Here is a 15,435-nt window from a genome sequence, read left to right on the forward strand (position 1 = left end):
GGAATTTAATTTTTAAATAAAGAAACCTCCTGTTTGAGCGTCAGTTGGGGCGGAACCAGCGGTGTCTCGCTGCTCTGCTGGGGGGACGGGTTTGTCTGTCGGACTATGAGCTGTTTCTGGTTGGTGACGGTGGGACTTTAAAGGCTGTTTTCCCTGAGCAAGGATGGAAATGAAATGTGGCGGGAGTCGTTGCTGAAGCTGGCTGAACGCGCCCGAAGGTTGTCCTAAAGGTGGAAAGGCTAAGGCGTAGCTTTGGTTCAGGGGAGCCGTTCTTGCGCCGTGACTTCAGCCGTTGGCCGCCTCCAGCGGTTCTCTTCTCCGCTCAGACCCGCAGCTTCGGCGGCCGGTCGTTCCTCCGCCGGCTGTCATTCACTCTGTTTTGGTGACCGTCGTCTCGCAGTTGAACGACGAAGCCCGTTGGGCTGTGGAGCTTTCAGCAGCTTCGGTGCCCTGCACCATTTCATGAGTTACTTCCCTGAATCTCTGCTCACCCCCGACAGTATCGGGAAAGCAGGCCGATTTATGAAATTAAGCCATTTGAAGAAACACTTTAACAAACTTGCCGCAAAATACTTTACAGTGAAATTATTTTAAGGTGTAGCCCCTGATCTAAAAAAAACAAATTAATACTATAATAATCAAAAAAAAAACAATTCTAGGGATGCTTTTCTCGGCCACCCTCCACCTCTCAAAATAATTCATTTGTCCAGTAGCTGCTAATTTTGTGAAACGTATCTTTTAATCTTTGAATTAATTGATTCTCAGGATTAATGATGATTCGGCACTGCTGTGATTCACATTAGCAATCTTTTGTTTAGCTCTATTTGTCATCTGGTTTCTGGGGGGTGAACTAGATTGTGGTCCTTTCAGTATTCCATTGGTGGGACTGGCTTTTAAAAGAAATTCAAGGATGTTAACCAAACAATATCATCCTTAAAATCTTATTGGATTAATCCTTTCTTAAAAATCTTATTGACAGGGTTATTATTATTTATAGGTTTTTTTGAACAGGATTGAAGTAAGGCTGATGGGTTTATCTTTTTCTGCATTAAAAAAATATAAACTTTTATATCTCCCTTCCAAACTATTGAAATCTTAAATTTCCATCTATTCTTTGCCTTGCTATTTTCCTTCAATCCCAATTTCTATCAGATAGAATTGCAGTTGGTCCAACTCTGTTACGAGCTGAGTAATTAACTTTCTGCATCTAATTTAATAGTGCAGACAAGCCAAAGTCACCAATGAACTTTTAGGATGGTTAAGCAGAAAATTTCTTAATGCTGGTTCCAAGATGGAATTGTGACAGAGTGATTGACCTACTAACATGATAGGCGTGAAGACAGTAGGACTGGAATAAATTGACATCTTGTATTGATATCCTGTTATCTTTTGTTGATTTTAACTGTTATCATTGGGGCATATATATTTTAATACTCCAATTGACCCAATGTTACTAAAATTAAAAAAATCCCAAAATTGAAGAAATTAAAAATATCTGAAAAATGTGTCTATATATTTATGAAAAAGTATTGAACATTTATTACATGGTATTCTGGCCAGGTTGAAAAAGAGAGATCCCACCCTGATCCCATCTGCGAACACTAGGTCCTCAGCACTGCAGATTGCAGCTCTTCGAGTACACTGTAAGTACTTTAAAAATGCTGTGAGTGTTTGTCCATTAGCTTCTTTTCAGGAAGTGAGTTCCAGATTCCTACCATCCTCTGGTTGGAAAACCAATGTTCTCATCTTCTCTCTCCTATCAATTATTTTAAATCTACATTTCTCCCTTCCACTTCCAGTTTTAATTCCTCTGCTAAAAATAGATCCTTCCTATTCTGTTTATGTGGGTCCCTTGTCTATATTTCAGTTGTGTCCCTTCAACCTGCTCTGTTACAAAGAAAATAACTCTCGCTTTTCCAGCCTCTCCTTGTAGCTACAATTTTCCAGTCCTGAAAACATTACAGCAGATCTCCCCTGCGCTCTCTCTGGTTCAGTCATATTTTTCCTGTAATATTATGACCAGAATTAGACACAGTACTCGTGCTTGGATCTAATCTACAGTGAACATCTGGGAAAGAGGTGTTGAATTTTGGTAGAAAGACAATGATTTTCTTTGCATTCAGAGAAGCCTGTAAACCCTATGCCCATTTTGAGCATAATTTCAAAGTTCATTAGATATGTGCAGAGTGCTTATACTCAATCACCATTTAGCACAATAAGTCTTACAAATAAAACAAATATCAGCTAATCTACATTGCTTCCCATCTTAAGCAGAATAGAATGTTTTCCCTTTACTTGGTAAGTGTGAGGTCCTTATTTAAACCAAGCAATTTCTTTGGAAAGAATTATTTTACTGTGTAATTAAAGGACCTTGCATAGCAACAACATTGAGTCTTCCTACATTAATTGAAATAATTTTGTTGCTTTACATATGATTTTGTTTTGTGAGTTATCATCAGCCATTTGCTGCTTTTGAAGAAGATGATTATGAAACATGAGCTGGAACTCTTTCCAGGATGCACTGTGACACTTCTGTTGTTTAAAGATGTTAAAAATGCAGCAGAGCTTCGACAAAAAGCTGTGGAAGGAGCCATAGATGGGGCTTTAATAAATGCAACAATGGTGAGAATCATTAACTAATTTTGACTGATTTTATATAGAGATAAGATGTTACGTGAACATTTTTTTCTTTTCTTTAGGACTACTGCCAAGTTGCAGTTACTAAGGAGCTTTACTGGCACTAAAATTTTAGGTGGTGATGGAATTGGAATCACCATTTTATTTTGAGCATTAATATGTATTTATTAATGTCCAAGGATTTGTCTCTGCAAATTCATATTTTCAGTTGTTATTACATCATCAAAATAACTTCAGCCATTTCAGCCCTGTCTTGGTGTGCCAGCATCGTGGCCCAGAACTTGCCGTGATTGCAGTTACTTTCTGAAAACAGAAATGCACCACTCTGTTACGGTTTGGTGATAAAGTCACATATTTAATTAAATAGAATTGCATTCTGTCTTTGGGGATCCCACATAATAAGGCCCTGGAATGCCTTAACATTCTTTATCAGTGCAGAGCCAAAATACTTTGACTTGTCAAAAATTCTGTACTGTAAATTTGTAGTCAAAGAGCTTAGTCATTCCCGGTGCCACCATCATGGCAAAGAAACAGTTACAAAAATAACTGATTTGATGAAGGCACTGTAAGCATTCTAAGGAGACTTAAATGCTTGTGTGATGACCTTAGTGATGCAGAATATGAATTAGATACGCAGTTTACAATTAAATATGAGTACTGAGGAATGTGCAAAAAGGTTTTGCCTATCTCTTTGGGAAGAGACACAAACCTTAACATTTTGGTTGTCATTCAATTCCCTATAATGAATTTTATTTATTCATTTTATAGTTGGTCTCTGTCGTGTTGTGGTCCATGCTCTGTGACTCCTTTACCATGTTTTTCTTGTGTTTTTTACTTAAGTTTGCATGTAAACTTTTTTTCAAATAACAGCTATTAAAAGGACCAAACCCAATAGAATAAAATCACTGACCATAAGCTAGTCAAACCCAAAACTGAGAATGTGTTAACTATAGAGTTTTTGAAGGACTTTATTTTCTAACAGTAAGCCAAGTGAATGAACAACAAATCTCTGCAAGCTGTGATTTGCTTTGCTAGAAATTTTGTCTAAAAAATACCTGCCAAGTTTTATCAGTGATAACAAAATGTGAACTAATGCAGCTGTCAATGTAATACCTCCTCTTGGTTCAAATATGCACATAATCATTATCTTTATTTTTCAGGTAGTTGACCCATTTCAGATACTCGTGGCAGCCAACAAAGCAGTTCACTTGCACAAACTGGCCAAAATGAAGACACGTAGTCTTATTCTGAAATCATATTTAATCTCTCTCCAACGAATAATGTAAGATTTGACTTCTTTAAGCATTGAATTTTGGAGTTTATCTGTGTTGTAATCTTTTACATATTGTCAAATGCATTTGTGCTGCTCTGCAGTTTCGTGCCTTGATGCACCTGAATATTACAGTTTCATGACTTGCAGCAATAAACTTCACAATTTATCTTTGGGGTGAAAAATTCACTGACCTTGGGTGCAAAAGCCAGTACCTGTATGTTAGTGTCATTTGCACTTTTAAAAATGAAATATATAGTTCTCTGCTCAAGAATACATGATGGAACTTCTGATTCCTTTCCTTTGGGTTTCGCTTGTAGTTCTGTTGATCAAACCTTCCACCATCTTTAAACATTAACATCCTGTCAATACCTAATGCTGGAAACGCACAAGTAGTGATAAGATTATCCCCACCAAAACAGATCTGGTTGTTAGGTAATTCTGTTATTGTTTTTACCTTTTAACCACCTCAATGCACTGTTGTATGAAATGATCTGTATGGACAGTAGGCAAGACAAGTTTTTCACTGTACATGTGACAATAATAAACCAATTTACAATTACTAAAAATTGGGAATGGATAGTGAAGATAGCTGGCTCATTAGACCATCAAAACTTCTATTTCATTGTACCTTTTACATTTGTTGTTTCAAAGAACAAATCTTAAACATGACTAACTTCTTAAAAAATTACTGTGAATAAATGCTCTTTTCTCAAGATTTCAGATGCTTTCAGAAAATTTGGGATTTCAGATGGTGACTCTGCTCTCCTCATTGTTCTGGTGGATGATGGAGAAAACAAATCAAAGTTGGAAGGTGTCATAAGCCAAGTAAACGGGCAGCAGATCTCTGTACAGGATATCTCAATAATCACTGACGTGGCCAAAATTAAAAAGGTTTGTTCAAAAAAAAATTGGAGCAAGTTTGAATAAAATAGTAAATTATTATATTATAATAATAAAATAATAGTAAAAGCCCTTGTAATAATGTCATTGCAAAAATTTTTCACTTTTTAAGAGAAACAACCTGCAACCAAAATGTAATTTACCTTGAGTTGGAAATCACCTAGACAGTCATATTAAAAGGATATAACTTGTATCTTTCAGCTGAATTTAGTTCGTAGTCCACATATTGCAAGTCAATGGAAATCAGTGTCTCAAGATTAAAACTGAGCAAAACAAATCTGATGACATGCTGAGTTGATCAATCCAAATTTTAGTGTTACAGACTTCTGCTGGTCTCGACATCCACTAGACAGATCATTTGTTTTTTGTTCCATTACCACCCTCTTTCTCCCTGCACTATTATCCCTTGTGTTATTCAATCTGTTCTGCTTCAATCCACCCTGATACTTGTTGCTCTCTCCTCCCCTATCCATTTTCGGTATTTTGAAACTCATTGGGGACAGCGATTTGCAGCAGGTTGAAGTGGATCTGTTGGTATTTTCTCCACACATGCCAGCAAATTCTGCATTTCTGCTAATACCTGTGAATCTTGCTGACATCTGCTTGTTTATAATTTTACAACAGTGTGCTGCCACTGAGCTTCTGGAGTTGGGTGTGGTAGTATGAAATTGATAAATTGATTAGCACTAATGCTGGAGAATCCTTTAAAACTATCTGTGACAGGTTAGTTCAGGTGCTTGAAATTTTGATTTCCTTAGTGAATAATTGGGAGGGGGCATTTGTAGTTTATGGAATTGCATGAGTTTATGTGTGTTTTTAAAATAATTTCTATTTATTTTGCTGGTTTGGTTGGAGCCAGCACTTTACAGCAATATATTTTTGGGGCATCCATACATGGGTCAATGGTGAACTACGTACTCTGGGCCTTGTCTGTCATTTCCAGTTCTATTAAGAGGTCATTGTCCTGAAAACAACAGCCTAGGATTTACGGGAAATATGAAAGGTTATCTGTGCCACTGTAACAGTGCCACTGATTTCAGCCTAGAGATTTCAACAGGAACGTGAAGTCATGAAGTTGTATTGTTAGTTTCAGCTGTCTTCTCTGAACCTGGATTCCTAATGGTCCAGAGTGAGAACAGAAAACTTGCCGAACTTCTCCAGGGAATCACTGGCACACCCTGTGCAGGTTGGACCTGGTGCATTGACAGGGTTCCCATTAATTTTGTTGGAAGGTAGCAGCTGTGGCAGTCTCTTGTACATAATTTATATTTTTAGGAATGTTTTGGTTTTTATTTTTTTAAAATTCAAATAGTTTAAATAGTTTTGAAATGAATGTTGATAGTATTCAAAAACATTGTTGTTTAATAATTAATCATGACACAGTGCTGAGAGCTTGGCTGGCTGTAGTTTTTGTTTGTCAGTGGGGCTTCTGACCACTCAGCATCACAACTTTACAGTGCAGAAGGCCCTGCTGCCATGTGGGGCTTCATTATTAACCATTAGGAAGTCTTACGAATACAAATTGCACCTGCTTGAATTGCACAAGCAGTCGGTGGCACATTCAAGGATTTTTTTGGATTTTCAGCATCTGCACCTTTTTTCTTTTTATCAGCTCCTTCTTCAGATTAAAGTTTGGCTAACCAACAGTTCTGATGAGAAGTGCCAGCTAATTGCAATGTGTATCAGTGCATTCAGGGACTTTCCTCCCACAATAATTTACACATATGATTTTAAATGTATTAATTTTGCTGTTATTCAAATTTATTTCCACCATTTGTAATGAGTGATTATTGGAATTCAGAAATAGTGGAAAGGCATTCTAACAACAAGCTGTCAGAAGGCCATCATGTAGTCCGTAGGTGAGACCTTAATTTTTGCTGCCTGTGGCTCACCACAGTACTTGGACCACTTGGCTTCCGCAGCAGACACAGCAACAGGGTTGGCAGGGTGTTGGAAGTTACATGGCTACAAAAGGGAACTGACTGCAAAGGATGCAAGTTGTGGCTTGTGGAAATGTGTTTTTGATATGGTTGTATTAAAATATCTTTATTAAAATAAAAACTTAATTATTGATGCCAGACCTTTGCAACATATGTGGATGATGTGGGCTTGATCTTAGTTTGCCTGCTTTGCCATATTAACTCAATGTGCAATCCTCCATAGACTGAAGATGTCTGATCTCACCTACACTGCTGTGAGAATTCTGCGGAGACCAGTTTGCTTCTTCACTGAAGGGTGGCTAGGTCACTTCAGACCATCTGTTCATTGCAGGCCTTACACGTAGCTTTGTTTCTTCCTCAAACTAAGAATTGTTCAAGACGCAGAAAATGTAGAAGGGAGAATTTTTTTTTAAAGAACCTTGCCTGTGCTCAAATTGTAATTCTTTTTCTCCCCCCATAGTTTTACAAAATAGCTCCTGCTGAAGAAAAAGTTGGAAATTTATTGGATGCAATCGTTTGTCGGATGAGTGCAAAAGATATTCTTTGACAGCAGAAACCATGCTGCTTTAAGGAGGTTCTTTGCAAATATTTTTCTGCAATAGAGACAGTAGCGGTGTATAAACTATAACCTTTATGATTTTTAATGTTTATTAATGTACGTACTGTATCACGTTTGAGTTTAAATCCAAATGTGGAAATAAGTTTGTAGTGGACAATTAATTCCAGTAAATCCTGTAACAACATTAATGAGCAATATTGCAATAAAGACTTCAGGGTACTGCAGCTTTACAATTAACAAATGTACTGGCACACTTCAATACAGCCATTTCCCCAGCAGCCCGAAGGAAAAGGATGGCATTGGAACTCCATTACCTTTGCACCTCTCATCACTCTAGCTTGGATTTGGATCACATGTCAAAGTCCTGAAATTTCTTGCATCACTATACTGCAGGGATAATTGTGGATGACCTGACTCTTGTTGGTAATTCCCTGAGAATGAATGAATGAAAAAACTTTGCAGCTGCCTGCATTTGTCATGCAACTTTTCTACATTCGTCACATTTGCCAATAAAACCTGGCTATCATTCCTTATAAAGTACAAGTTAATCATTCCTTGTAATGTAGGCCTTCGACAAAAATAAATTTTGCATTGAATCGCTCCATTCTGGTGTTGACATGACTTTGCTCTCCTGGCATTCAGAACCCTGCCTTTCTGTGTTTTCCAATTTGGTGATGCTGATCAGTTACCTGAGTTAATTTCAGGTTTAGCTCTCAGTGGTGCCAACCTTTCCAAAAAAAAAAAATTTTTCTGCCCTCTCTTGAGCCATCCTAGCAACTAGACATATAAATTTATTTTTCCAGCTATTCACAGTTTATCCTCGGAGAATGGAAAGATGGAGGAGTTGTATGGAAATAAAGGGTCTGAGAGGAAACAATGGCAGAGGAAAGAGGCTAAGATTGGAGGGTGGGGGAAAAATTGAAGGGAGTGACCCTACTTTACAGAGATCAATCATGACTGTTAAGAATGTAAAGTTATAGGGAGAGATGGGGGCAAAGAAAGAGTGACCAGAAAAAGAATAATTGTGAATGAGAATTTATGAAGAAGAATAAGGGGAAAGAAAGAGATGCAGGTGACCATGGAGCACAATTTCAGAATGAGGAGTAGGTCATTTAGGATTGAGATAAGGAAATATCTCTGCACCTTTGGAATTCTTTATCGCTGATGGGGTCATTGTGTTCATTCAAAATACAGATTTCTGGATGTTAAGGGAATTGGCAGTTCTGGGGATACAGTTGGAAAATGGAGCTGAGGTGATCAATCATCATGAATGGTGGAGCATCCTTGGGAGTTTTCTCCTGTGTCTATTTCTTACATTCTTCCAAGAAAGGGATGTTTTTCAGAGTGTCTTTAAATTAAAACTACCTTGTATTCCAAATGTAAGTCATTTGAGCAGCACTGAAACGTACATTTTGTCTCCATTCATTAAAAAAAAAGTGTCTTAGAAACCAAAGGAAACTTTTTCTTAAGAAACTCAGTTCTTTTAAAATGAAACATAAATCATACAATGATTTCAGAACAATTTTAAAGTAAACTTCTATCTGGAACCAAGCCACTGTTGTGCCATACCTGACAAGATAAAATGATGTTACAAATCAACTTGCTGTCTGTGGTGTTAGTATTAAAGTTAAGCATTTTGTCTTTGTGCAGAAGATCATAAATGGACAATAATAACGTTCTGGATTGTTCAGTGGAATATAGTATCTTATACTGTGTGAAACCAAGTGTTGGCTGTTGACTCTGAGTGCCAGAAGTTTTAAAACCAGTTTGAAACATTGGAATGGAAGCTTCTCAGATAGCAATGCATGTATTAAATTCAAATAGCCTCAGTCCAATGCAATTCGGTGGTATAAAAATGGGGAGCTGCATTGCCAGTAACAGTATGACCAGACAGTAATGCCTTTTATGGTAAGATGAAATGCCTTATTGGAGTACAAGAGTTTAAGGTTAAGGATACGTCTTGAACAACAAGACTGCAGCTCAAGCTGTGTCTGATCCAATGTGCAGAAATGTGTAATACAGCATTATAATCAAGTCAGTAAGAAAGTTGGTAAACATCTTCATTAAAAATTTTGAAGATTTCTTGTACATCACTGCTTAAACTAACTTTCAATTTCAGATAATTATCTTCAAACATAAAGACATAGATTTTGCATTAACAGCTTAACTAACAGCACTACAGTTATGGAATAAATTGCAACATAACATGTATATGTGCAGTTAAACACGTAATCCGCAGTTAAACACGTAATCCACAGTTATGCTGCTGCTCCATGGTATGTAAAATTACAGTTTTTATACAACAGAATCAGGATTGAAATACATGCAACGGAGTCCAGGGCTACTAGTCAGCCACTAAACACACCATCAAAACTTACATCTAGCATATTTATTACTAACCATCCTGTACATATTTATCGATGTGCAGCGTCATTCCTTCAGAATTCAATTAGTGTTGGATTTTTTTTCAATTATGATGAATTATTTTAATCGTAATTTTAAAATTCATCTTAAGTTCTTTAAAACATAAATGTTCTGGTTCATTCACAGATGATTTCACCTCTGAAATTTAGTTTCAAAACCACCAATATTGACCAAGGTAATCAGGCATATCAGGGTCTAATGTGACTTAACTTACACAATATTTGACCACAGGAACTGGAAATTCTGACCAATAGTGCAAATTTCTCAGAAAGAAAAAGTAAATGAATTAATTATTTTAAAATTGCCTCATTAACTGGTATTTTGAGCAAACAAATATGGGCAATGTTAACAAAATTCACCATTCAGTACCCCAGCGTCCTCAGTCCAGGAGCCACAGACCCTGGAGAAATGATGGGTTCACTCAGCTAGATACATACCACCAATCAGTTTTCTAGCTGTGCTGAAAAATCATGGCAGAGCTGGATAACTGAATGATGGGGGCTGCCTGCCAACCAAAAGGCAAAGAGATGCCACCTTGCAATAGGAAGAGAGCAGCCACTCTGGTGAGTGGGTGGTTGGAAAGTGGTTAACTCAGCAATCAGTAAGTCATTCCATCAATTGCTTCCAATTAGAAAACACGAGTCACTCTAGTAAATGCTGGTGGATGGGTTGGACAACAGGCCCAGTGATTTTTTTCACTTAGCCTGACATTGCTCAACATTACATTACTTTGTTTCTGCAATAGGTGGTGCTATAGTCTACACTTCAGATTTGCCTCATGCATGTCCATTCCAGCTGATCTGGTTATAACCAACCACAGACATAACAAGATCATGTTTTTAAGAGTGATTTTAAGATCAAACCTTTCAAAAAATGCTTGCAAACTCTCCTTTACAATCATCAAAACCTTATATATTTGTCTATCAGTTGCTCTTATATTGATGCACCACAGAAAGCATCCCATCCGGATGCATCATGGCTTGGTATGACAACTGCTCTGCCTGGGACCACAAGAAACTGCAGGGAGTTGTGGACACAGCTCAGCACATCACGGAAACCAGCCTCCCCTCCCTGGACTCTGTCTATACTTCTCGCTGCCTTGGTAAAGCAGCCGAAATGATCAAAGATTCCACCCACCCCAGACATTCTCTCGTCTCCCCTCTCCCATCGGGCAGAAGATACAAAAGATTGAAAACATGTACCACCAGGCTCAAGGACAGCTTCTACTCCGCTGTTATAAGACTATTCAATGGTTCCCTAGTACAATAAGATGGACTCTTGACCTCACAATCTACCTCATTATGACCTTGCCCCTTATTGTCTACCTGCAATGCACTTTCTCTGTAGCTGTGATACTTTACCCTGTATTCTGTACTGTTTTACCTTGTACTACCTCAATGCACTGTGTAATGAATTGATCTGAATGAACAGTATGCAAAACAAGTTTTTCACTGTACCTCGGTACAAGTGACAATTATAAACCAATCCCAATTCCAATTCCCTGCCTATTTCTAACTGCCTACTTACGATCCTTTGCTATCTCGGAGCTCAGATTGGTCCCCACATTCCCCACCTCAGTGAAATCAGGATTTTCACCCAAAACAATTCTGCTTCTGTATCCTCCCACAACTCTTCTATCCTTCCAATGTCATTTTCGCACCTGACCATTGAGGAAAGGGATAGAATTGACAGGCAGTGAGATGGGATGGTGCAGGAGGTGAAAACACAGTGTTGACTTTCTACAAACACATGAAATAGCAACCAGTCTACTCTATTCAACAATCAACAGATCCACATCACTAAAGCCCTTTAACATTGGAGATTATTATTGGTTTTAAATCATTAAAATGTATGTTCTGACCTGGGTTTCCCAGGCAAAAGGCATAATAGTATCCAGATTTCCTGCTGTCATTTTGGCAATTTTACAGTGGAATTAAGGTGAAAGAGGCAAGAGGGGGGTTGGTGATCTCTTGTGTCAGGTTAGCAGGTGTTAATCCATGGTCACAGAATTAAATCGGTGGAAAGTCATTCTGTTCATGAGAAAGGCAATGTTGAAGTATTGAACTTTTCTGAGATATTGGAAGCATTCCACCAGGAAATATTGGAATCAGTGCCCCAGATCAGCAAGGCAACTGTGAGCTAAAGAATGCAACTCTGAATTTCAGATTGCCAGATCTTGCAGAAGTCTGATATATTTTCTCCTTGGCTTAAGATGCATAGTTTCTTCTACATCAGAAAGTTTGGGGTTCAAGCTCCACTCTAGGAATTCCCAGAAATATTAAATGACAGGAGGCAGTAGTGTTTTTGTCAGTTCTTTGAAGGGCTAGTCAATCTGTCTTAATTCCCTGCTCTTTTCCTGTAGCCCTGAAGATTTTGTTTTCTCAAGTATATATACAATTTTCTGTTGAATATTATTACTGAGCCATTATTGTTTCAAACCTTAAAATCTTCTAATTTCTCCCTTTTTTTTACTACTTATCTTGAATCTGATTACCAATCCACTAGTCAGTGGAAACGATCTCTTAGTTGACTCTATTAAACCCCACGACAATTCCAGGCTCCTCTCAAAATTAATGTAATGGCAGAACCAATCCAGCTTCTCTGATACTTTTGCCTAGTTTATGTCCCTTGTCCTCATTCTGGTAAGTCCCCTCTGCAAGTTTTACTCAGAATTTAGTTAGAATATGGAACTTGTTATGACACCTACTAGTTGAGGCAAGTGGAATAGATGCATTAAGCTGGCTGGGGGTTGGGGGGGTGTGGGTGGTGGGAGGGATAAAGAAAGTAGATGAAGTAGGTAGGAGGAGTCCCCAGAGGAACATTAGCACCAGCGGAGACTTTTTAGACCCACTGGCCTATTGCTGGGCTATAATTACATGTAATACACAACCTCTCCAAGGACAAAACATCCTTCCCAAAATCTGCTGCCCTGAATTAGATGCAGTACTCCTGCTGTGACCAAAACTATGATAAAGGTTTCTATGACTTCCTTGCTTTGTGGAAGAAATTTCATTTAATTTAACAGGCAGAAAATCAAGGTCTGGGAATTGTAATTTCCAGATGTTCTCCAACAGTCTAAACATAAGTTCCTTAAAAAACTTAACGAACTCCCTCTGTGGCATTTTAAAAAAGGCTGTAATTAGTGAGTGGAGCACCAGTGAATTAACTAACATTTCACTGACCATTGTAAAGTGAGGTTGGAAGATACTGTGTACATTATATCGATGTGAAAGTGCACATCGTATTCCCAAGCTGGTTTTCCAAGTGGTCCCGCTTTTTTCTTGTGAGTGAACAATGATGACTATAGCTTTTCCCCAAAAGCTTCATAACAGATATTTTTGTGATAAACACATTGTCAGCTGCAATAAAACAGAGAATGCTGGAAGTACTGAGCTGGTCAGGAACTATTTATGGACAGAGAAAAAGAGTTAACATTTCAAGTTGATGACCTTTCATCAGAACTGAGAAAAGATAGAAATAAAACAAGTTGCGGAGATAGGAGTTTGTAGGTCTTGCTGAACAGTGTAAAAGTTCCACAGAGGTGTCTAACAGGAATGAGTTTTTCTGAGAGGTTTCCCCGGCTCCCTGTGGAAATCGCAGCAGGCAGTTTGGGAACGTTGGCCAGTGTTTTTGTTAAATTTACTTGGGAGTTGTGCGATGATAGGAACCCAACACAGTAATGCAATATATAATAAGATGGATCATTTAACTGGAAAGCATGAGCACACGATGTGATAATTTTGTTTTCAAAGTAATGAAATGCTGGATTATGGAAATTGACAGAATAAGCAATGACTGTGAAAATAATTGTTGAAATGGCAAGTTTAATCTCTGTTTCCATTACTGCATTGCTTTCTCTCAAAATTTCAGATAATTACATAATGAAGACAAATTGCATGAGATCAATCTCGTCTTACTGGAAGAAGTAATAGGGAGCTCCAGGACAAACAATGTCATCAGAAATATTATGCATATTGACATTTTGCTTTCAATACAAATAGTTGTTCCAGTAGTTTATGATTTGACCCTCCACTGGTTTGGATGAGTGGAACTTCTGCAGTTGACACCATCCAGGATCACAGCAGTCCACACAGTTGGTTCAATCATCCACTCTTTCACTACTAGTGCCCCAAGGTTGAAGTTGACAGCATACTAAAGGACACATCTAGTCTTTATTGCCTGCATCTCTCAAACTCATGACCCTGACCACCTAGAAATACAAGGGCCCACTGGAAGACCTGGAGAGACTTAAGAAGGAAGCTTACCTGCTCAAAGGCACCTAGGGGTGGATGATGGATGCCAATCTTGGCTCCCCAACAACAACAATTAAAAAATTATGCCCAGAGCTCGGCTCATAGGATATGCCAGGATAAAGTGTGTGAAACGTCCTTGCACTAGCATACGTAGACCCAAAGAACACCTGATATTAGGACTCGGGTATTACTTACATGAAGCAAAGATCAGTAGAAAATTGAGGAGGATTTCAATGGTGAGCATCAGTAATGGTCTATCCCACTGCATGGGGCTGAGGAGAGCATGTTTTCCATAGAACCATAGAACAATACAGCACAATACAGGACCTTCGGCCCACCATATTGTGCCGACCTTCAAACCTCACCTAAGACTATCTAACCCCTTCCTCCCACATATCCCTCTATCTTAAATTCCTCCATATGCTTATCTAACAATTTCTTGAACTTGACCAACGTATCAGCCTCCACCACCACCCCCAGCAGCGCATTCCATGCACCAACCACTCTCTGAGTGAAAAACCTCCCTCTGACGTCTCCCTTGAACTTCCCACCCATTACTTTAAAGCCATGCCCTCTTGTATTGAGCATTGGTGCCCTGGGAAAGAGGCGCTGGCTGTCCACTCTATCTATTCCTCTTAATATTTTGTATACCTCCATCACATCTCCCCTCATCCTCCTTCTTTCCAATGAGTAAAGCCCTAGCTCCTTTAGTCTCTCCTCATAATCCATACTCTCTAATCCAGGCAGCATCCTGGTAAATCTCCTCTGCACCCTCTCCAACGCCTCCACATCCTTCCTATAATGAGGCGACCAGAACTGGACACAGTACTCTAAGTGTGTCCTGAACACATCCATCCAGACATTAGCAGCATCCAGAGCAGCCCAATTTTGCAAACCGAATTTGTTTAAACCATGTGCAGTGAGGCTCATTGCACTTTAGGGCATGGCCCCAGCCCCTCTTTTTCTGCCTTCATCAGTATGGTGAACATGTGTCTATTGGTCTTCTAGTTAAGACATTACTAATTTTTCTATGTATAAATAAGATATTAAATTCTTTCATAAAATAATTGCTTTTTGTAAGTTTAAATTTTCCAGGCACAGTTGTTTTGATATGTAAATGCATTTCCTTGACTCTCTCTGATTGAATCTTCCATGCTTGGCTTTCACAGTAGATGTCACTATTGCATGCTTATCAGACATGGAGCCTTCACATCTGCATCTTCAGCCTAGGCAGTGCTATGGAGCCAATGTGTATTTTTTATGCACCAGAGGCAGTGTTTTATTTATATTTTGAAGTGAATTTTATTAACAAGTTTAGGATTTGGTAATGAGCTGAAGACAATGACCTTGGACTTGCTGTCAATGGCGAGCTGTCCAAGCTCATCAACAACAAAGTTTGAACTGATCTAGTGTGTCTAGCCTAGTGGGAACTTGCAGTTCACAGCAGGC

At 38.6% G+C, this 15,435-nt stretch overlaps 1 protein-coding gene across 1 annotated transcript; it reads left to right on the forward strand.

Annotated features, from left to right (window-relative positions):
- Window positions 1–7: 7 nt before the first annotated feature.
- On the forward strand, window positions 8–9,397 carry tprkb (Tp53rk binding protein). The gene is given in 7 exon segments (XM_052033853.1): window positions 8–218; window positions 1,561–1,643; window positions 2,450–2,622; window positions 3,798–3,879; window positions 3,882–3,919; window positions 4,625–4,801; window positions 7,211–9,397. Coding segments are annotated over 7 exon segments (684 nt in total). The 5' UTR covers window positions 8–174; the 3' UTR covers window positions 7,298–9,397.
- The last annotated feature ends 6,038 nt before the right edge of the window (window positions 9,398–15,435 follow it).

Source organism: Pristis pectinata, chromosome 19 (assembly GCF_009764475.1).
Source record: "Pristis pectinata isolate sPriPec2 chromosome 19, sPriPec2.1.pri, whole genome shotgun sequence".
NCBI classification, from domain to species: Eukaryota; Metazoa; Chordata; class Chondrichthyes; order Rhinopristiformes; family Pristidae; genus Pristis; species Pristis pectinata.